General features: G+C 56.6%; 3 protein-coding genes across 6 annotated transcripts in view; 1 reads left to right on the top strand and 2 right to left on the bottom strand.

Moving 5' to 3' along the window:
* Positions 1 to 205: 205 nt before the first annotated feature.
* On the bottom strand, positions 206 to 6091 carry LOC112979353 (mucin-2-like). The gene is made up of 5 exons (XM_026093450.2): positions 5560 to 6091; positions 3720 to 4547; positions 2571 to 2717; positions 1653 to 1738; positions 206 to 1387 (listed from the first exon to the last, which is right to left on the bottom strand). The coding sequence occupies exons 1-5, from the start codon at positions 6038 to 6040 to the stop codon at positions 1313 to 1315; spliced, it is 1617 nt and encodes a 538-aa protein (XP_025949235.2). The 5' UTR covers positions 6041 to 6091; the 3' UTR covers positions 206 to 1312.
* A 557-nt stretch (positions 6092 to 6648) lies between these two features.
* LOC112979366 (deoxyribodipyrimidine photo-lyase-like) lies at positions 6649 to 12515 on the top strand. The gene is made up of 10 exons (XM_064516765.1): positions 6649 to 6738; positions 7451 to 7855; positions 8458 to 8603; positions 8762 to 8944; positions 9442 to 9600; positions 10004 to 10202; positions 10332 to 10484; positions 10811 to 10932; positions 11382 to 11541; positions 11747 to 12515. The coding sequence occupies exons 2-10, from the start codon at positions 7573 to 7575 to the stop codon at positions 11899 to 11901; spliced, it is 1560 nt and encodes a 519-aa protein (XP_064372835.1). The 5' UTR covers positions 6649 to 6738; positions 7451 to 7572; the 3' UTR covers positions 11902 to 12515.
* Positions 12516 to 13036: 521 nt separating this feature from the next.
* The window catches only part of RUBCN (rubicon autophagy regulator), a 40694-nt gene continuing 31282 nt past the window's right edge, over positions 13037 to 22448 (bottom strand). For all 4 annotated transcript variants that reach the window (XM_064516756.1, XM_064516754.1, XM_064516753.1 and 1 more), the window contains 7 exons: positions 20876 to 21021; positions 20454 to 20518; positions 19460 to 19698; positions 18783 to 18844; positions 17780 to 17933; positions 17304 to 17397; positions 13037 to 16313 (listed from right to left, as the gene is read on the bottom strand). In XM_064516756.1, coding sequence (XP_064372826.1) covers positions 16150 to 16313; positions 17304 to 17397; positions 17780 to 17933; positions 18783 to 18844; positions 19460 to 19698; positions 20454 to 20518; positions 20876 to 21021 — 924 coding nt within the window. In that variant the 3' untranslated portion in view covers positions 13037 to 16149. The remainder of the gene's footprint in view (positions 16314 to 17303; positions 17398 to 17779; positions 17934 to 18782; positions 18845 to 19459; positions 19699 to 20453; positions 20519 to 20875; positions 21022 to 22448) is intronic.

The raw sequence follows: 22448 nt of genomic DNA, 5'->3' as shown, positions 1-22448 counted from the left end.
CGTTCAGATGCTGGATGTTCGAGGCTGGGCTTCGCCTGCATGGAAAGGCTTTTCCTATTCCCACCCTCGCTCTATCTGATCTGCAGCCAGCAAGGTTTCCCCAGGGGCTACCAGCCCACTGGGTACCCCTCAGCAACCTAAACACACTCGCTTTCTGCAATCGGGTGAGAAAATCACCTGCTCCACTTGGGGGAACTGCAAAAGCAAATCTCCCAGCCCATCATTTATTTCAGAGAAGGAAGCATATAAATAAAGGTTCGGCTGTGCTGGAACCCATCCTAGCTGGTGGCCACTGCTGGTTGCTAAGGAGTAATCAGATCCAGTTGGTTCCCAGCTGGATACAGTTGGTTTTCCTCCATGGTGCTCCTGCTAGAGAGCAAAGCCAAAAATCCAGGAAGGTAACTTGGAAAAAAAGAAGTCATCATCTTTGCCATGGAAAATGTGGGATTTCTTTTCACTGCCCTGCCTGCGTTGGTGTGGATGCGCTGCTCCATTACCGAGACCATAGGCAGGCCCGGGGGAAGAGCTGATGGGCTTCGGTTTCACTCATCCTCCACGCTGAAGGGCTGAAGAGCACGGCTGGCCCCAGGACTGTACTCGGTTGGAAAAGGGGGCTCATTTCCTCTTCTGTTTTGTTCCCAGAGCCACCCCTGGACTCCATCCTGGCCCTGCTCCAGACACGAAGCAGCCCTCCAGCTTCTTCCCATCTAGCAGCGGCTCTCCAAGGGTTCTGGTATTGCAGTATCTCCAGGCTGCAAAGCCTTGTAGGTCACTAGTACCAACAGACTAAGCTCTGGACAGAGACCTGCCACCTACCAGTGTTAACTAGCCCAGGAACAGGGTCTCTAGATCTCCTTTCTCTTATTTATCAGCCCCAAGGGTGGTTTTTATGACTCAGCCATCGCTCATTGCCGTCCCAGCCATGAAAGCCCAGCCCTTGTAGGGTCTCATGGGCAGCCTGTCTCTCCTTCCAGCCCCCCAAGAGAGCCAGGGGACAGCAGAAGGACCCAAATGAGGGCATCGGGACTGGTACAAGGCCATGGGAGGGCTTGAGCTCTGCAGCGTGGAGTGAGATGCGGATAGACTGCAGGGAGTGGCAGGGACAAGCCCGGCTCAGGAGAACACTAGGGTGCAGGGCACACTGGTGGTCCTTGCGGGGGTGCAGTGTTGGATGGGGGGGTCTGGGTTCAACAGGAGCTGCACAGGTTACCCTAGAGAGCCACACCAACATGGAATAAGGAATTGAGAGCAGAAGGCTTGCAAATTTACTCAGGTCCCTGCCCTGCAGGTCCTCAGGCTGGGAGAAGAGCGTTCAGGTCCTCCTCTTCCCTCTCCACTCCACCGTGAAGCCAGCGCACGGGAACGCAGTCTGCAGATCCCCACGGAGCTGGAGGGAGAGGACAGCCATGAAACCCACACGGCATTTAAAAACAGCTCAGGAGAGGCTCCCTGCTACCCATTCCCCACCAGGAGCCTTGACCAGCCCAGGCTAAGGAGAATTTCTTTCCCTTGAAAGGGCTCAGGGTAAAATTCAACACAAGGTACAGTCATTCTCCCTGTCTGGCTGTCTGACTCCCTCCCCAGTTTACCGGCCCTTGGCTGGCAAATGCAAACTGGCACCCCCTCTTCAGTGCACTCCTAGAAGGCCTTACCTTGGACAAAATTAGCTCCTGGGCCACGGAGTTTTCAAGGTCCAGGGGAACGGTTAGGCGCAGTGACAGAAAGAGGTGAGATGCACCTAGGAACAGAAAACATGGCTCTTGTTATCTCTACTGACCCTTCAGTTGTATTGCGGCAAGGTCTGGAGCCCTCTCCCCAGGATCGCAGCATCCTGGTTCCAGAGCTGTGTCAGCTCATAGGAGACAGTCCCTGTCCCCACCTGGGATTTATCACCATCCATATCGTACAGGGAAGCACAGAGAGACGAAATGGCTTGTCGAAGGCTGTGCAACAAAGCATATGAGAGAGCAGAGAGAGGTAAGCAGACAGATTTCAGCTCCCTAATCCAGCACCGTCACTGAGACACAGGACCTTCTCTCAGACCACAGCTTGGTCACGTCATGGACCCCTACACTGGCAGGTGAATAAGCCTCCTTGTGTACAGAAAACAGGGCTGCTGTTCTCCACCTACAACACAGCTGGGAAAACATGCATTGCTCTTATTTTGTCCATCTCCACTGGCAGCAGGAGGGAGCCTGAGACATGCATGTGGAGGGAGGGGATATGGAAAAGGTCTCCCTTCCCCCATTCAGGGCTGGCAGGTCTTTTCAGACCTGCTTTTCAGGCTGCTGCCCACCTTGCGTGTTCCCAAGGGACCACCACACATCTCACAGACTGTCAATGTCCCCGTATCAAGAACACGGTAAAGGCACTGGACTCCCAGGGGCAGACAGCTTTCTTTGGCTCCACAGGCTAGCGTGGGGACCCCACACTAGCTGCTGGGAAGTCCAAAGGCTACTGCAGTGCTGGGGTGATGGCAATGCCCATGGCGTAGCGGGGCACGCAGGCCTCCATCAGCCCAGCTGCAGGAGGGTTTGGGGCCCCAGGAGGTGAGAAGGGGCTGTACTTACTGGTGTTAGTCGCGGCGCTGGGGCAGACAAGCAGTGTCGTTGGCTTGTCTGCGGTGGTGCTGATGGTAACCTCTGGACTCTGGATTAAGTCAGTGGCAAGGGAAGAGGGCTCCGTGGATGGGTAAACTGAGGTAACATTAGTCGTGCCTGCAGAGATGCAAGATGTTCCTACAGTTTCTACAGCTGGGAAAGGACTAGCCAAAAAATAAGACCTCCCCTGCTGCCAGGTCCCCGTTTCCTGAAGTGCTAGCATTGCTCTGAGACCTGGGACTGTACAAAGGCAGTGGCTGGTTCCCCTGGGTAAGAGCCAACGACTGTTCTCAGCCCTCGGAAAGGTTAACTCCGGTGGGGCGGGCTATGCTCCAGCCCCTCCTGGCAGAGTATTTTTGGGAACACAAGCAAACCTGTTCCCGCAGCTTTCCAGGCACAAATCCATGTCACTGCTGCAATAACGGCCTGCGGACGACATCCGTACAGATGAGTTGGGAGACAAACTGGGGCACACTGCCCATGTATGCTGTGGAAGAGTCCCTCATAGCCTGGTGTGAGGATGATTATTAATTCCACACCACAGCTCCCAAGTTCTTCCTTCATACCTAGCCTGCACCTCTCATACCTGGGGCTGCAGATTCTGCCCTGCAGAGGGGAAATCACTGGCTGTAGCAAAGTACTCCCTACATGTAACACCCAAGTACATACCCAGCAGTGAACTGGGCATTATATTTTCCCAGCCGATGACTGCTTCTATTACAATAAGATCAGACAGATTTTTCTGCAGGGCTTTTGTAAGACTGCATTTCCCCAGCAAGTTTATCTACCAGGGACTCTGGCATCCCACACCCACCAGATATATAGTACCATCGCTTGGTCTGCAGTGTACCAGCATGTGGTGCATGATCCACTCATGCTGGGGGGCTGTAGCACCTGAGTTGTACCAGGACTCTTCAGCATCCAGATGCTTACAGAGACGTGGCAAATACCCAGGGGACAGGGGTGCAGGCTGTACCTGCCTCAGGCAGAGACACAGTACACGGGGCCCAGGACGAGGTAATTGGGTACCCGTCAGGAGCAGGATTGGAGATCCTGGAGGGCTTTGTCTAACTCTGAGCATGCCCCTGGTCTCTGAGCACCCCCTCAAGCTGTACTCACTCATTCCTGCACTTGAGGTTTGAGGCACTGTCATGGTGTCCAGGGCTGTCCCTGAGGTTTGGGTGGAGATACCAGGGGTGGTCCCAGTTGTGGTCTCTGGCTGGGTGGCAGTGGGGGTGCTCTCTGAGACCGCTGTGCTGGTGATGGAAGCAGTTATGGTGCCTTCCAGCAATGTCGAGGACCCAGCCAAAGTGAATGTCTCTTCTATTGTGATGGGAGGAGTCGTTGTAGAGGGAGATGCACTGCTGGTCTCCTGGGATGTGCTGCGAAGCGAGGAGGTCGTGGCTGTCTCTTCACTGGTGCTCGTGGCAAGTGTGGTGCCCTCCATGGTGGAAGCAAGAAGAGAGGAGGTGGAAGGAGGCACCATGCTTGCGTCACCTCTGGTCAAGCTGACGCCTGGAGCTGTGCTGGTCCCCAGGGATGTGCTGGCTGTCTTCTCAGCATGGGTGGATGTCACAGCTGCAGTGGTTGGAGACTGAGCATCAGTGGTGGTCCCCCTTCCTGTGGTGCTGGAGACTACCTGGACCATGGTGGTGCCAGCAGGCAAACTGGCAGAGCTGTGGGCTGTGCTGCCCCTCTCAGTCTGCGTGAGGACTTTAGAGACTGTGGGGCTGCTACCCCAAGTAGTCACAGTGCTGGCTGTGAAGGTGTATGGTGGTGTGCTGGACCTCTCCTCTGGGGTGGAGGTTCCCACTTCAGGGCTGGATGGAGGAGTGGTGGCTGTGCTGGTGGAGGTAATGGTGGGCAGAAGCACTGAAGTCTCCGTGGGTCTTGAGAATGCAGAAAAAGTTGGGGACACCTTCACTGTCTTATCTGTGCCTGTCGTCCCTGCAAAGAGGTTAGAGAGTGAAGCATGCAAAGGCTTGTCATGAAAGGCTAAAACCATGGCTGTGCCAGGCATGGCCCAGCATCACCACCACACTTGAGCTCCCTAAGAGACCCAGAGCCACCAAGAGTCAGGAGCGGGGATTCACCGTCCTGTGCCAGGCATGGAGATCGGGCACGTCACCTCAAAGAGCAACCTGCTCATCAGCATGGAAGGGTGACTAAGCCTCACAGCCTGACAAACCAGGAACAACCCGTGGGCATCTCTACGTCTCGGGGCAGAAACTCCTTTGGGCCTCAGAGATAAGTCACGTTCCACCACCTTTGACCATCCCTGGAGGAAGTCGAACAAACCCGTCCGACAGGAAGAGCAGCTGTTCAGGAACTGGTTACCATGAGACATGCTGGTATCTCATCAGGAGCTTATACAAACAACTCTGATGCAGATATTCAGGAACTGATAACATGAGGCATAAATAATGTGAGCGGGGGAAAACCAGCCCCACTGAACTGGAGTAAAACAGGAACAAATCCCAGCTTGCAAGCTCGGGGGCGAGTTGCGAGGGACGTGCTGCGATCCGCAAAAGCCCCGTGCTACCCTGGGGGCTGCGAGGGATGTGGAGGGCCGGTGCCGGTGCCCCAGGGCTCGCGTGGGGGACCGGGACTCCCCAGGTGGCAGGGACCTGCAGAGGAGCCCGGCGGCTCTCACAGAAATAAGCACCGCTCCTGCTTTGTTTGCAATGCAAATATTAGGACAGTATTTGCCATTTTTCCAGGCCCGCATGATCCCGACGACCCTGCCGCCCACGCAGGGCTATTTGGCGCTGCCAAGGCGACGTGGCTTCCAGCTAAGGCAGCAAAAGCAGCGGGGACGAAACCCCCTGACCCCACTGCCCCGCGGCAGGTTGCCCTTGTGATAAATCACCCATCAGCCAGCCAAATCATTGCGGGTGAGAAGGGCAAAGGTCTGACCGGCCTCAGCCCTCGCCCGGCCGCATCCCGGCTCCCACCTTACCCAGCACCAGGCCGTCCCGCCCGGCAAGGCTGAGCAGCAGCAGCAGCAGCAGGGGCACAGGCAGCCCTCCCGCCTGCGACGCCATGACCGGGCCGCCACACGCACCGCTGCCCGCCGCGTCCGCGTCACCTTCGCCCGGCGGAGGAGGAGCGTCTGGGGGGGCCCTTTTATCGCCCGGGCGGCCGCGGGGCGCTCGCCGCCTGACGCCGACGGGGCCGGGCACTGCGCTGAGCAGGCATGGGCCCCACGGGGCGGCCGCAGGGCGGGCGGCACCCGGGCCACGGCCCCAGCGGGGAAACACCCCGGGAAACCACCCTGAGCGGAGTGGAGGGGACACGGGCTGGTGCCGGGAGGCTGCAGTGCAGCGGGGCCCGCTCTGTCTCCGCACGGGAGGAAGGGGCGGCGAGGACGGGCGGGCGGTGCTGAGGAAGGGCGGTCTCCGGCCGGGGGACTTTTCCCCCCGGGCCGGTGGTACAGGCATCACTTCCCCACAGCAAGCGGCGGCTGAGCACGCTGCCGGCGGCCGCAGCTGCTTCCTCGTTCTCGGAGCCAGGGCCCATCCCGCTGGGAGGTGCCTGGCTGGCACCAAGCCGGGGCACGGCGCACGGAGGCATTCCTGGGGCACAGGCGCTCTGCCACAGTGCACGCACGCTGGGCCACTGCCAGGGCACAGGCGCTCTGCGGGGTACAGGCAGACTGCAGGCACTAGCCCAGGGGACAGGCAGACTGCAGGGGTACAGGCAGGCTGCTGGGGTACAGGCACACTGAGGATGCTATCAGGGGGCATGTGCATGGCCAAGGTACAGTCATCCGGGGGGCACTGTCAGGATACAGGCACACTGCTGGGGTTCAGGTTCCTGGGGGGCACTGCCGGGGTACAGTCACACTGCTGGGGTAGATACAGGCACCCAGGGGGCACGGCCAGGTAGAGTCCCACTATGAGGGGACAGGTGCCTTAGGAGGCACTGCCAGGGCACAGTCGCACCGCCAGGGCACAGACACCCGGGCACTGCCGGGTACAGGCGCTGTGCTGAGCACAGGCAGTGCAAGGGGGGAATGCCCCGCCCACCCCCTCGAGCCCCGCCCATCCCGCCCATCAAACCCCGCCCACCCCCTCAAGCCCCGCCCATCCCGCCGCGCGCGTTGTGTAACGGCTCCGGGAGCGCCGCGCGCAGCCAGGTGAGGAGCGGCCGGGGGCGCCGCGGCACCGCCACCGCCCGGGGGGGCTCCGCGCTTGCCCTCCCTGGGCGGCCCCCCGGTCAGGACTGCGGGGCTCCTAAACGGGATTTGGGCCCCCGAGGCAGCAACTGGGCCCCTGGCAGGGCTTCACCCCCCCTCCCCCCCGGGCAGGCACTGGGGCGGGGAGCGGAGGGCAAAACCGGCGGCACCGCCCCGAGATGGCGGTGACAGGATTCGGTAACCCCGAATCCCTCCAGCCGCTCGCCAGGGCCTGGCGGCACCGGGGGAGCGAGGGCCCGGCCGGGGACGCTGCAGGGACGCCCTATGGGGCAGCTGCAGTGTGTTATGAAGTGAAGTGTACAGGTCTGCAAGGGCCCCGGGTGAAGCTGGTTTGGCCGATTTACGGCCCACGAGCAGATCTCGCTTGCTGGCATCATGGATTTAGTTTTCCCTGGCCACATCACCCCCAGCGCATCCAACATCTTCCCTGTTATATGGCCAGTGGACAAAGGCCGAGGCAGCCTCATCCAGTGATGTGCCTGCGGGCGACGGCTGTACCTCAGGTCTGCCTGGCCCAGGCCGCCCACACGGGTCAGCACTGCCACGCCAAACTGGCTTGTCTTATTTTGCAGTTGTTGGACGCTTCCCTGAGTGTTTTTCTCCAAGCATAGCTTTGGGCAGATGGTGGAGGAGGTCTTGTTTCTGTTCACAGGGATTGTCTGCCACCACGCTACTCTGGCACGGTTGGTGATCCCATCTGCAACTGCCTGGTCCAGGCCCTGGAGGCTGCAGTATCTGTCCCAGCATTGCCCGCCCACCAGGACGGTCTTGAGGATGCCCAAGAAGAAAGGGAAGCGAAAAGCAGGCCAAGGGAGCGAGCCTGAGGCTGAGCCAGATGCCACAGAGTTGCCACGTTTGTCTCCGAAGAGGAATAAGGAGGAGGCAGCCATGGGGAAGCTGCAGGAGGCAGTGCGGGAGGCCCGACGGAAGGCAGCCCCATCCGTGCAGGAGTTCAAGTACAATAAAAAGCGGGTTCGTCTTATCTCACAGCGCTCTGACCTCAAAGACAACGCTGAGTGCATCCTCTACTGGATGTCCCGAGACCAGCGTGTGCAAGGTATGAACCAGCCTATCCAGGGGCTGCCGGAGGAGCTGGGAAACAAAGTGCTCAGGAGTGATGGAAGCCTTGTTCCTCCCTGCTGGGAAGGGCTCTTCTCCAGAGCAGGACTTGTAATCAGTGGCTGGGGTTGGAGAGTCCCCAGAGCTGCAGCTCTTCAGAACAGGAGATGTGTGGCAGGGAGGGTTTGGGTAGAGATGATTGTAGTGCATGTTCCCTGCAGAGCTGTCCCAGCTTGGTTTTCTGCACAGTCCAGCCAAAAGGCTGAGCAGTGGTGCCCCTGGTAGTCTTTGGAGCAGGCACCATGGGATCTCTGCTGAGCAGACTGGCAAGATTCCCATTGCAAACCCCCCTGACTGCTTCCCCCTCCCTGCAGCCGTTCATCATCTGTTTCCATCAAGTCCCTAAGAGATCCCGTTGACCAGTCTCACTCCCACAGCAGGGCCACGTCTGCGTGAGCCTGCCCTGATGGACAGAGACAAGGAAACTGAGGCTGGAGAGGCAGCCAAGGCCCCAGCTTAGTGAATCCCCAGGTCAGCTGGGGCTGGGACTCAGCCGGGCGGAGCATCCCCCTAACAGAGTCCCATGCTCTTTCTCCACAGATAACTGGGCTTTCCTCTATGCCCAGCGGCTGGCCCTCAAACAAGAGCTCCCTCTGCATGTCTGCTTCTGCCTGGTGCCCAAATTCCTGGATGCCACCATCCGACATTATGGCTTCATGCTGAGGGGCCTACAGGAGGTGGCCAAGGTACGGACCATTGTGGAGACATCCACATCGGGAGGCCCTGTGTGATATAGCAGGGACAAAGCTGCTGGGGAAGGAGGAAGCAGGATCGGTCCTTCAGCAGATTAGGGTGGGGTCATGTCTTAAGAGGCCCAGACTTTGCCTTTTCTCCCTCATTGCAGGAGTGCACAGAGCTGAACATCCCCTTCCACTTGCTGATGGGCTATGCTAAGGATGTGCTGCCCACGTTCGTGGTGAGGCTTGGTGTGGGTGGGTTGGTTACAGATTTCTGTCCCCTCCGTGTCCCCCAGCAGTGGGTGGAAGACGTCAGAGAGCGGTTGCCTGAGGATGTGCCGTTTGTACAGGTAGGTCCCTGCGCTCTGGGAGGGGAGCGGGAGGGTTGGGATAAACCCTAGCTGGTGAGATATGGAAGAAACTTACTTTCTGGATTTTTGTGCCTGTGGAGGTGCACTGGAGTGACCTGAGCAGGGAGGGTGAGGACATCTGTCCTGGGTCTCCCTGACCGTCCCATTAACTTTCTGGGTGCTGTAGGAGTAGAGGCAGCCTTTTCAGTTCCCCTCCATGAAGCAGGTGTGATCACAGGTATTGCTAATTGGGCTGTCCCTTGCTTTGATGTGCAGAGAAAAGCAGCATCCAAGAGACATCTTCCCATTCCCTCTCCTATCAGTCTAGTCCTGTTGTCTGGCCCTGTATCCCCATGTTCATGCTCAAGCTTTAGCCAGACAAGTGGGAAATGCTGCATTCTGTCAGAAAACACAGTGCAAGGATCATCTGCGAGTCGTGTCATCAGGACTGCTTTTCCTTTCCTGTTCATAGTCTCCTCCACGGCTCTGCTTCCCAGGTTGATGCCCACAACATCGTGCCCTGCTGGGTCACCTCCCCCAAGCAGGAGTACAATGCCAGGACCATTCGGAGCAAGATTCACAGTCAGCTCCCAGAGTTCCTCACCGAGTTTCCTCCAGTCATTCAACACCCGTATTCCCCCTCCACCCCAGCAGAGGTAAGAGGAAGCCACCCCTCCACCCCCACTTGTGTCCACTCCCAGACATTTTAACAGCTACTTTGTGATCCTGACAGGGAAATGGTGGGGTTTGGGGCGACAGTGACTTTCCTGAGGTCACACCCAGGTGGTTTAGAGCTGAGGGCACCCCAGGAAAGGCAGGTTCCCACTCTATTCTACCAGATAACAAGCAAGTGTCAGCTCTTCCCCGGAGGCACTTGTGCTGAGTGGATGCTGGCCTAGTTAACAGAAGGCTGGCATGGGTTGGGGGCTTGCTGGTTGGGGCCAGTCCTGAGAGGACCTCCAGGGAACACATTCAGAGCAACACTGGATGTAGAGCATCAGCTTTTGGAGCTCAGCTCTCATATGGCAAATGCGCTCATGCTGCCTGGTTGCTGCCCAGCCCATTGCTTGGGAGGCCTGCTATTCCAGCTTGCAGGTGGACTGCACCGTGAAGGAGGTGGAGTGGGCGACCCCCGGCACTGCTTCAGGGCTGACTGTGCTGCAGTCCTTCATTGCCAAGCGGCTGAAATCCTTCGGCTCCCACCGGAATAACCCCAACAAGGCAGCTCTCAGCAACCTGTCGCCATGGTTCCACTTTGGTGAGTGCCTCGGCTTCCCACCCTGTGTGTGGGGCTGAGGGTAGAAGTGGAGACGCCATGCAGCAGCAGCAGGGCTGAGCACAGCAGCTCAGACTGGCAGCCTGACCTGCTCCCTCTCCTGGTCCCCAGGCCAGGTTTCCACCCAGCGAGCCATCCTGGAGGTGCAGAAACACCACAAGAAGTACAAGGAGTCTGTGGACATCTTTGTGGAGGAGGCTGTGGTGCGGCGGGAGCTGGCTGACAACTTCTGCTACTACAACAAGAACTACGACAGTGTTCAAGGTAGCACACTGGGGCTGGGTGGGGGACACTGGGGGCTAGGCCACTACCCTTGCTGTGGTCTCCCCCAATTGGCAATCACCCCTTTCTGCTAGGGGAGGAGCCAATGGGGGCAGTAGCGTGCAATCCTTCCGTACCTTCTGGATGTAGGACAAGAGCTTGCTGATACCTTGTGACAGAGAGATGGAAAAACCACCTCTTCCAGGGCTGCCTGTGGGGTTGGTGTCTCCAGTGCACGGTGCCCTCAACAGCCCATTTCCCTATTACTTTCTTGGAGCCCTGCAGGGAGCAGATTGCTCAGTGTTGCTTCTGATCTCTCTGCCTCACAGGTGCCTATGACTGGGCACAAACCACGCTGAAGCTCCATGCTAAAGACAAGAGGCCTTTTCTCTACGAGCTTCAGGAATTGGAGAAGGGGAACACGCATGACCCACTCTGGAACGCTGCCCAGGTAGTGCCCCGCATCTCTTGATGCATCTCGAAATACTGAGCAGCCTCCCTGAAACCTCGTGCCCCACCAAACAGGCAGCAGCTGTACTGTCTGCCTGGAACGCACAGCAATTTGATGCTCCCAAAACTCGGGTGTGGGGACCTTCTAGCTGGGTATTGCTGTATTGCCACCTCTTCACCTGCTCTCAGGTGAGGAGGAGGACAGTGGTGTGAATACACCCTGGAGCTGTTTAGGAAGGGTTAGGAGAGACCACAGGGAGGGATGCCTACTATAGTGATCAGAAGACACTTATTTGGGCATGGCCCTTCCCAACCAGGCTGCCAGCACCGGCCTGGCTCTGTGGGTAGGTGGATGTTGTGCTCCAGCAGCGCCTTAGGGCCCCAGTTTTCCCAAAGGGGAGAAGCAAATGGGCAAGGACCCTCCCCTGCAGGCTGTCCCTCTCTCCACAGCTCCAAATGGTCCGGGAGGGCAAGATGCATGGCTTCCTACGAATGTACTGGGCCAAGAAGATCCTGGAGTGGACCCGCTCCCCTGAGGAGGCCCTGCAGTTTGCTGTCTACCTCAACGATCGCTACGAGCTGGACGGGAGGGACCCCAACGGATATGTAGGCAAGCTGCAGAAGGGGGCATGGGGTGGGGGGGTCTTACCTCTGATGGCCAATGAAGGCTGAGGGCAGCTCTCTGCAAAGAACCCAGCCCTTCTCCCCCTGCTCCAGCCCTATTTTCCTTTGCTCCCACATCCCAGCTGCTCTCTGGCTACCCAGGCACCTCTGAGCACCAGGGAGAGCTGACGCTCTGTGTCTGCGTCCGGCAGGCTGCCTCTGGTCCATCTGCGGCATACACGACCACGGCTGGCCAGAGCGGGCCGTGTTCGGGAAGATCCGCTACATGAACTACGCCGGCTGCAAGAGGAAGTTTGACGTGGTCCAGTTTGAGCGTCGCTACGCCCCCTGCAAGCTCGACAAGTGAATGGTACTGCAGTGCCCAGAATGCAAACAGGCTCACGGACCAAGCGTGCCTCGCGATTGCTTGTGCTTCTCCATGCTTGGGGCAGATAGTGCTTTTGCCAAGATGCTGGCTTGTACCCTGCCCTCTGACCAGGGATTGCTTTGGGTGCTGGTGGAGGAGACACTGCAGAAAGCAGCAAGTGCCAGGGTGTTGCAGGTTTCTTTTCTCTGGCATCATTCCCCTGCTCTAGCTACTGTGCTGGGGCAGCTATACTAGAGCCTTTCTGCAGGCTGTGCAGGGCAGTTTAGCTGTCACAGCTCTACTCATGTCTGCGAGAGTCCATCCTCAGCCTGCCAGGACCTGTCGGAAAACTTCTTCAGCAATTGTGCTTGGGAATAAGCCAAAGTCTCCTTTGCTGCTGCTTACCACAGCTTAGTTTTTGCCTGCGCTAGGCCTTTCTGGGAAAAAGCTCAAGAAACCGAGCTCCCCACGCCAAGCTTCCCAGCAGCTTCCCTGCCTGCCGGTCCCAGAGAAGCCCCGCTTCACCCCATGCAGAGCGAGCGCTGTGCAAGGCTTGCACGCACATCCTTACACAGTGAGTCACTGGCCTTTTGTTTTAAAGTTTACAGTCCCCAGCTCCCGTGTCCGTGGTGTTTGTGGAGAGACAGGCGACGCTGCTAAGAGGGAGAGTGCTGCTGTGTGGGGCAGGGAAGGGGCAGCTGGACTCAGGCCAAGCCCATGCCACTGGGTCCCTTTGCCATCAGTAAAGAAAAGCTCAGAAAAGGGACAGAGCACCCCTTATTCAGCAGCTCACTTCTCCTGCCAGCAGCCCCTCTCCCAGCAGGCAGTTTGCAAAGAGGTGCTACAAACCAGATGGCTTAGTCAAGGGGTGGTGACAATAACCCCCTCCCAGCCATGGGGTCCCACACCCAGCTATGCATCACCAGTCACATATGGTGTCCCTCCCCCTCCGCCCAGGGCAGCAAAGCTGGGGGGAATCAGGGCTCCCCTGTAGCCTCCTGTTGTCAGCTAATGCATCCTGCTCACTCCTCCCTTCCTGCCCCTGCAGCCAACAGGCACTGCAGCATCAGCCCTGGGAGGGGATGCCAACAGTTCATTCCACCCAAAGTGATTTGCCATACCACCACCAGGCCTCTTATTTATTAACTTAGTTTATTAGGGACGGCATTTTCGTTGCTATGCTGTGCAATAGTCCAGTTGGGAGGGCTCCAGTCAACTGCCTGGGGCAGCCCCTTGCTCTCTACTTACAAAGAGCTCGCGTGCCTTGACCCTTCCCAGTGTTACTCATAGCAGTCAGTGCTGTGCTGCCAGGGAAAGGCAGCAGTGTTAGTGTTGTGCATAACCTTGCGCTGGAGACCGCCGCCCGGTTTCGAGTCCCGTGGTGCTTCCAGATTGAGCCCATGGCGGAGGGTGGAAAATACAAATAAACCAAAATCCATTCACTTTTTTCTAAACATACTCAGTGCTTCTAGAAACAGTCATGGGCAGTGTCTCGGCCAGTGTCCCACGACATTAAAGTGCTTCAAACAAAACAGCGTGGCTGAAGTTGCACTGCTCTGAGCCAGCTCCTAGGAGGGGGGATACCAGCTCAGACACATTCGGGGAGGGAGGCTGTCGCAGTCTTTGCTGAGCTGGACAGCAGCACGAGGGGGTCAGCACAGAGAGACAGCAGGCAAGAACCGAGGCACTGCTCTCCATTGGCAAGCTGGGACCAGCTTCTGGCAGCCCCAGAGCTTGCAGAGTTCAGGCTGGTGAATGCCCACTGGCTGAAACAGTGAGCAAAAGAGCAGCTGCTCCCCGGGGGAGAACAAGCAGGACAAAGGCAGGAAGACGCAAAAAAAACAGGCGAGCAGGTAGGGAACTAAACGGCCTTTCACATGCTAGGCCCACAGGAGCTGGTATTTAGCAGAGCCTGGCTTTGCCAGGATGTTGCAGAGCACCCAGCCTCTCTTCCCTGGGTTGATGCAAGGGCAGAGCTGGGGGCGACTTCCCCAGAGAGCCCTGCCAGATCTGCAGCTTTTGGTGCAGCTTCCCCAGGGAACAGGCTGCGCCCATGAATTATGACACAGAACAGACTCCATCGCAGCTACCAGCATCCCACCCCCGGAAAGCTGCTACCACTCACCTGGGCCCACACAGCAGCATCGCTGCAAGATCTCAGCCAGATCTATCACACTAGGGCTCCACCACCTCCAGCAGGGCAGTGAGGCAGAGATGCTGCTGTGAAACAGCCTCTCCCCTCGAGCAAGGCTTGGGATGCCTGCTCCTCCGAGCACCTCTCGCTCGGCCAGGCCTTGCCTTCCGCCTGCCCCACGGCCAGGTCTCCACATCCCAGCTTCACCCCTACAATTCTGCTGTCACTCAGCAGGGGCAGCCCACAAGAGATCACATCCAAGCCTCAAGCAAGGGCATGTGCTGCAAGAGCTAGTGCCCATAAATGCCTTCTGCCACTGTATTGCCCCCCTGTCCCTCAGCACCCTTCTTGCACGTACACGGGCCAAACTGTTCTTCCTAACACGTGACGGCCAGATCAGGCAGGTGCTTCCCACCCATGCTAAGGTTTTGCTGGACACCTGCCTGTGTTCTTCCCTTCCATGTCATGAGACCAAGTAAGCATCCCCACATTACACAGAGACACCTTCTAAAGAGACTACTTGGCCCACAACACAGCGCTCACTGCGTGCTGCAGGGTCTCAGCACCCAGAGCTGTTGGTAATGGCAGGTCAGCTCAGTGTTGGTGAGAGATTGACCCTTTCAATACCCCGTTCCCAAACCCCTCTCCCAAGTGTGCTCCCACTGCAGGCAGGCAGCCCGCCCCCCCCGCTCCACTGCAGTCAGGAAGCCTCAAGGCTCTGCCTGGGCCAGGTACCCCTTCCCCACAGGGAGCAGGATAGCTGTGGGGAGAAGGGACACCTGGCAAACGCCAGCCCTGCTCAGAGACAAGCTGCAGGGAGCAGAAAAGCTCTGGGGGTTTTATATCAGTAAGAGTCCCAAGCAATTTGTATGCCCCCTATGGAGGCCTTTCAAGCACCACCTCCCAGAGGAACAGTTAAAAAGACAAACAGCCGTATTAAAAAAATAGAACCAAATCCAGCAAATTTAAAAGAAACAACCTAAAAGAACAAGTTGAGGCAGAGGCTGGGGGGAGGTGACCAGAGGGCTGAAAAACAAACTTTGCACACATCCCAAACGATCCCAGGTACAAGATACCTGCACAGCAGGCAGGTCCTCGTGCCACTGCCAGGGTTGAGGTCACACGTGACCATTACAGAAGGACTTGTTCCCCCAGGAGGACAGACCAGTAGCGTGAGGAGGAAGGGATGGGCAGAGCAGTTGGGCACTAGATCCCATCACTGCACAGCTCGCTTGGGCGAGGATCCCCCCTTGCTTCACTTACTGTGCTCTCCTGCCACGCAAATCTGCCTCCACTGAAAGCCTGGCCACACTGTCCCCTTGTGCAGCCGCACTCCCAGCTACTCCCTGGGCAACGCGTCTCTCTGCAGCGCACGTTGCGGTGCAAAAGGGGAAGAAAGCAGCCTGCTCAGACAGCAGGGAGAGGCAAGAGAGAAATCTGTCATTTTCACCATTGTGCCTCCTCTGCTTGAATCTAGAGTGACAGCAAGTGGTCTCTGGCAGGTAAAGGCCCCCTGCTCACTCCCAAGCCAGATCTGAAGAAGGAAGCCGTTAAATCCACAGTCGCCCCAAAACTCCCCCCACACACACACCAGCAGCAGGGCACAGGATGGAAGGAGTCGTAGAGCTGATCCCCCCTCCAGGGAGCAGACATGGCCAGAGCTTTTAGCGTCCAGCTGACGAGCAGAAAGTGCCGACCCCTCTGGAGACCCTGCTTGGGGAGAAGGGCACGGGGACTGGCAGCGCAACCCTGCCTGGCCAGCAGCACCCAAAGGTGAAGGGTGCAGAGAGGCACGCTAGCAACTGCTTGGTAAAGGCCCATGTTCTGCCTGCAGGACAGACAGGAGCAGCTGCCTTTCCCCAAGCAAAGGCATCAGCGGGTGTAACTGGTACCTGGAGCAGACCAGATGATGGAAGATCCCCCTTCCCCAGCTCAGCACTGCCACATAGGGGAAGACAGATCCCTTTGAGACGGGGCTCCAGGCACCCAGCAAGCCAGTCCTCCCACTGGTCCTCCTTATCGCGAGTCCATTTGGCTCGGAGTCCACTCAGTCTCTGGTGACGAAGGCCACAGGCATAAATAAACCCACTATCTGCTCCTCCGTCGTGACATGCTCATGTGGCTGCCACTGCCTCCTGCTGCTCCAGCTCATCTTCATAGTCCGAGACATAGGACTCCATGCTCTGCTTGGCCAGCAGCTCTCTCCGGGCTTGGAGTCGCTCACAGCGGGGGCAGTGGGAGGACTTGAAGCAGGACTTGTGGTAGCAGGCTTTGCACTCTGCGGGGAAAGAGAAGGAGAGCATGGCTGACAGCTGATGGGTGGCACAGGCCTGACAGACTGCATGGCTCCCTACACCCTGCAAAGGGATGCTCCAGGCTGGTCCAGGAGGACATTTGAAACAAGAGCCTTGGCAAAACAAACATTAGAAGTGCAGGGGCCTGGCACGGTTCTGGAAGCAGAAAGAAGCCACATCGCAGTGTCCCTGCATTGGCTAGAAAAGCCTTCTGGGCATATACGAGGTATTTTGCTCCTTGCAAGGTCCCTCCGCAAGCTTTCCTGAGTCTCCAAGGAAACAGTGACCTTGCCCAGACTTTTCCCTGGCACTGCACTTGCCAAGTCAAGGCTTGCATTTTGTAGGAGTCATTTCAAGGCACTTCAGAATTTGGTCCCAAGATTCAGAGAAATGCTTGGCCATTAGCACTGGCATTACAAAGGATCACTCCTGAAGAGGCCTGGGGATTTCTTTGCAGGCAGGAAGGGCACAGAGACAAAGCTTCCAGGACCCTAACTCACTGCACTTTGTGTTGGCACTACAAGGCCAACAGCAGCTATCCTAGCTGGGACAGGGAAGCCATGTCCAAGCTACAGCCTGTCCCATAACCCCAGGAGAAGTGAAATAAAGGCTCCCAGGACACCTCTCTGCTGCAGTGACAGCCCCAACACTGCAGTGACTGACAGCACGTGCTTCACTGCAGGGCAGAGCTGTTACCCTGAAGGCTGCAGTTGGGGCAGGCAGCACATTGCACAGCCAGGAAGGCAGCTACACACTCCACCATACCAGCAACTCTGGCCAAACACCATTATAACGCGGATCTGCTGGTGTTACAAAGCAGTCAGAGAAACAGGTCATGTACAGAAGCACCTGGTCTGGCTGGGTTCATCTTTGCCTCAGCACCTCGTGCTAGCATTGATGCCATTTGAAAGCAAAACAGGAGATATCACCAGCCCAGGGGTCTGTCCCCTCCCTGTTTCTCCCCAGCATCTCACCTTCACACGTCCTGCACTTGTTGAGCTCAAAGGGGAAGATGATGTCGTCCTCATTTTGGCAGAACTCACAGATGAAGCCTTTGGCTTGGCACAGCTAGAAGGAGAAAAGGTGAGGAAGAACTGGCCAGATGCTCATCTCCCTGACAAACCAAATGCGGAAAGTAGAGAGGAGCTAGACGGTAGGACACGGTGCTCTGCTCTACCCAAGTGGGACTGTCCCTCCCTAGCACTGAGCACAGCAAGGCAGAATCAGCATTTGTTGGGGGACAAAGTCAAGCCAGGGTAAGAAACAACCCGCACATGCAAGGTGGAAACTTTGTGGAACAGGCAGGGGCTGCTATCAGTTAACTCGATTAATTCTGTGGTTGCCCTGCTAGTCAAAGGCTTCCCCATTGGTTATTTATGCAGCAAAGCCCGCTCCAAAGGGTGCTCCAGAGAATGCCGAGCTGTGTGGAAGGCAGGTTAGGAGGCCTTACCATGCACTTCTGAACGTGCAGGCTGCCTGCCTTCAGAAGCTCTGTCAAGCGAGGCACCAAGTCTCCCTTCTTCATTGCGCTGAGGTCGCTCAGGGAGTAGAGGTGCAAATCCTCCGTCAAATGTCCAGGCACCGCATCAAAGGAGTCTAGGAGGCTGCGAGGGCAGAGAAGCCAGACCTCAGAGTGAAGAGACTCCACTAACTCAGTCCTCTCTCTTCACTGCTTCTGCTTTGTCTATCCCCCCTCCCCACCTCCTCGCTCCCTGCTCATTGCCTGCCATCCCTGGCTGCTGCAGCACAACTGTCCCACAGCATCAGAGACGGGCTGAGCGCCACTTGCTTTGGAGGACCTGGCACAGCTGGCAGCAAGCAGCAGGGACAGAACAGTTAACATTTTAGTCTGCAGGGTCCGAGTGAGCTGGAGAGGCATGGGAGGGACACAAACAGGGCCAGCTCTGGACACTGCCTTGTCCTGAGCCATCAGATACTCTATATCCACCATCATGTATCCCTGCTGGTTTCAGTGGTTCATGTTTTCTTCCATAGGGAAAATCAGGCTTGTTGCTCTGGTTTTGCAGCTGGGGTATCTTAAGTTACCAGCCTCTTGCAGTGGGACCTTGGAATGAGCCCAGCCCTCCTCAATCCCAGGAATGGCAGGTACAGAGCAGGTATCACAACGAAGGAGGCCTTTAGGAAGTGAGGGGTGCCAACAGGGCCCTGAATCAGCTCCCTTCCAGTCACTGCAGCTGCAGTTGATGAAGTGGGACCCAGTGCACTCCTCAGTCCCCTGGACTGGCTTCACCAGTGCTCACAGCCCCCCTGGAGCTCTAGCACTTCAACAATGTTAGAGGCCGGAGACGGGAAAAATCCCAGAGGTCAAAGAGACATGAAGATAGACTTTGAAAGACCCTATTTATCCACAGTCTGCACAGATCCCCATTGCAAATTGTCATGGGACAGACATAGGACAGCAAAACAGCTTAAACTTGCATCCTGGGACTCACTCTTTAGCCAGTCGGCAGGTCTTAAACATGTTCTTCATGTGGAAGAGCTGGACTCGCAGCAGCTGGTAAAGAAGATGGGACACAAAACTGGTAAACAGAGCATAGGCCTTAACTAAACATGTGTGCTCCACTTCAGGCTCTAGTGAGGTGACTGCTGCTGCTCCTCTGCTGCAGTTTTCCAGTACAGAAGTGTTTACACCAGGCTGGATAAAGTGACTACAACAAGCCATCCCCATGCTCTGGGGAGTAAACCAAGGTCCAGCTGGACACCAGACAAATTCCTTCCCACTCTATGTTACTGTACAGGAAGCAAGATGTAAATGGAAATACACAGTGCAGAGGTTTTTAAGCCTCAAAAACTGAAATATCTGCCTCTCCTCAGTTTCTCCAGAAGGTGATTTACAATTGGAGATAGACCAGATGGAGATGTCAAGACAAATTACTTCCACCTTTGCCACTCACTTGCTGTTTGACGCTGGACAAAGTCACTTAGCCAATCTCCCATGTTCCCCCATGCTGCCTGGCTCCTTTTACCAAGCTCTGAGATCTCAGAGGAAAGACCACTACAGAAACAGCAGTTAGGAGGACTCACTAACAAAACCAGAGCAGTGAACACAGCCACCCACCCCACCCAAACTCGACCACTTTTCTCTGGAACATACGTGAAAGGGCCTTACCCACACTTGGTTGAGAGACTTCACCTTCCGGTACAGGGCAGCATTGATATCCTGCACGTTGAAGAGTGGGTCACTCCAGATCTTGCTCAGCAGGTCTTTGGAGAAGTTGCTCACGTAATACTTGCTGAAGTCCCACTTGCGCAGGATGCGGCTGGGGATAACTGTCTGGGCATTCTCATGGCAGCACTGGCAGAAATATTTCCCCAGGTATTCACAGTACCGCAGCCGCTTGATGTAATCTGGCCAAGCCAAAGGAGATAGAAAAAATCAGTTGAGACACAGGCAGGCTCTGCCTAGCCACACATTAGACTCGTTTTGCTCAGAGTTTCCATCAGACAAGGCAGCCTTGCCAGTCCCTTCTCCAGCCTTAGACCACTCACCACTGGGGTCTGCAAGTGCCTCCATAGACCGTCAAAAAATCTCTGGCCCTACAACCTGCCTGTTGGTCACATGCAGCCAAATCTCCCTACACAGTTAGGAAAGGCAGCTGCTTCAAAGAGCTCTGCAGTTGTACCCACAGCAGATGAGCACTGCAACAGCACAGCTCTGTGGATGGCCCATCAGCCAAACCAGCTGGGAGTTTCAGAGAGACACATGAAAACTGTGAACCACACTTGAAGACACAGCCACTGTAGACCCACTAGTCTACCAGACAATACAAAGTGAAGTGTGCAAATCCCCTCACATTACAAGACCCCAACAGATGATTTTGTCTTAGATGAGTGAATACCTAAAATGCCCTCAGAAGGGCAGGTCAGCTGCTCTTTGCGTACCCCAGCCCCATGACCTCCTGGAGAAGGAGACTCCATCTATGGTACACACTGACCTGCAGGCAGAGCTGGGAAAGGCCTGAGAAATGATAGTGGGGAAGAGCATACCACTTTCCCAGTGACCTTGTGCTGAGCTCTGCCATGATCCACACACCCTGTGTTTTCCAACTTGTTTGTAGGTTATTCCCCACTTTCCAGCTCTGGGTCAGGGTCCAAGCACTCACCAGGATCTGTCCGGATGCCACAGCCAGCACACCGGTAATTCTGCTTGGCCACAGCCACCTTCCTCCTGCCCAGAGACAAGAGAAGACACACAAGTCCAGCACTGACAGCAGCTGGCACCAGAGGATAGGCATTGGCACAGCTCTGGCTGACAGAGGCAGCCATACCCTTTGCCACTCAAGCGTAGAAAATATTTCAACAGAGGGGAAAAGCCCATGTTGTGCCCCGGTGCACACCAAAGGCATGGCTGCAAGCACTGGCTCTGTCTTGCAGCACCAGCTGCCAGAGGTGACTGAATGCGGATGCGTCAGGCTAAGAGCAGAGAGCAGCCCTATGTGCTAAGCAGGAAGGAGAAAACAATCAACTTTGGTGTCGATGGGAAAGGGCAGGTACCCGGAGAGCCCTCTGCCATGGGGGTCCTTACGTTGGGGCTGGGTGAATGTTGAAGATGATCTGTGGTCGCGGAGGCGCCCACTCCAGGTTTCCACGCACACGAATCCTCAGCTTGTAGATGTCAGCGTGTTCTCCGTCGTCGGGAGAGATGGGCAGAGAGTCAGGGATGGGCAGCAGCTGGGAGAGGCAGACAAGAGGGTCAGATCCCTGCCTGGCACCACAAAGGCAGTGCAACAGGGTGGCTTAACAGGCATCTACAACTGCAGGTCTCTGGAAAACAGCTGGGCACCCGTTGCCCACACCTGCCCCAAAACTAGGCTGCCCCAGCTGAATGGGGGGGCTGCAGAAAGGATTTCCCTGGGGACATGAGCACTCTCCTGTAGGAGACTCTAGTGGCAGAGCCCAGTTGTGCTGCACCCACCTCTGCAGGGGCTTTTCCAGGCATTTTCACCCCCTTCCTACTCTCCAGGCAGCCCAGGGAGCCGGGCAAGTCTCCACATGCTTCCCAGGCAGAGCTGGTCTCCCAGATCACTAGGCTGTGATGCTCCAGCCCTGCAGGGCATGAGCAGGTCATAGGCAGGCAGAAGAGTCTGGCAGAGAGCTCAGCACCAAGCAGGATGGAAGACACTGATGCTAAATGTGGTGCCCTTAAAGAGCAGACCACTCCAGAGGGATCTGAGCAAGTCCTCGGTGTGTTTAGGGCCAAGGGAGGAAGAGATACAGCCACAGTAACAACTGAGGGACAGCGTGTCTTGCAGTCCCAAGTCAGGGCACCGCAAAGAGAACTGCACCCACGGTAAATCCATACCCTGGACTGACACCAAAGCTCATCACAATCAAGCCACTCTGCTAGCAGCAGCACACCAAGACTCCCTCTCTAACCTCCCAGCGGTGACAGTGGCATCTCCTTAGGAGAGAAGAGGCCACAGTCTCTGCCACAGCGCTGCACAGAGCCTCCTTTGTGCTGGTGCAGAGCAGGCCCCACAAAAGGCAGAAGGAGCTGAGCTAGAGCAGCAACTGAGCCCAGGTTCTTTAGACCCCTGGGACAGCACACATCAACAAGCTACCTGGGCTTACAGGAGATGAAACACAGCAACCTCTGCTAGGAAACCACACAAAGCAGGGTCTGAGCACAAGATGGGCACATCCTGCCATGATACCAAAGTTATTCTCTGCAAACATTAGTAGGAAAAGGCCAAGGCACTGCTCCCTAGCAGGACATGGCTGCAAAACACCACAAGAGAACATGCTCCAAGCAGCTCAGAGAACACATCTCATCCATAGGGCTGGGTTAGGTGGCTCTAAGGGAGCTCTCAACACCACTGAAAACACCTCCTGTTTTTTAAGCAGTTCTTCAGCTCTTAGTTCTTTTCTCTGGTGCCCAAAGGAGACTCAGCCACACCCCATTGCACCCTGACAGCTCATTTCCAACATTGGTGCCTCAATAAAGGAACTATTTGGCACACTAGCAGCATGTTTACTTGAGAGAGGCCCCAGATCAGCAGGGCTCTGGCAGGCACAGCAGGGATGGCGTGCAGGGTCTAGGAGTGGTCTGGGCTGTCCTGGGAGGTTTCCACTGACTGACAAAGTTCCCTTTTGCCTTC

Source organism: Dromaius novaehollandiae, chromosome 9 (genome assembly GCF_036370855.1).
Source record: "Dromaius novaehollandiae isolate bDroNov1 chromosome 9, bDroNov1.hap1, whole genome shotgun sequence".
NCBI classification, from domain to species: domain Eukaryota; kingdom Metazoa; phylum Chordata; class Aves; order Casuariiformes; family Dromaiidae; genus Dromaius; species Dromaius novaehollandiae.
The sequence above is the reverse complement of the archived record's forward strand: the minus strand, read 5'-3'. Positions and strand labels throughout refer to the sequence as shown.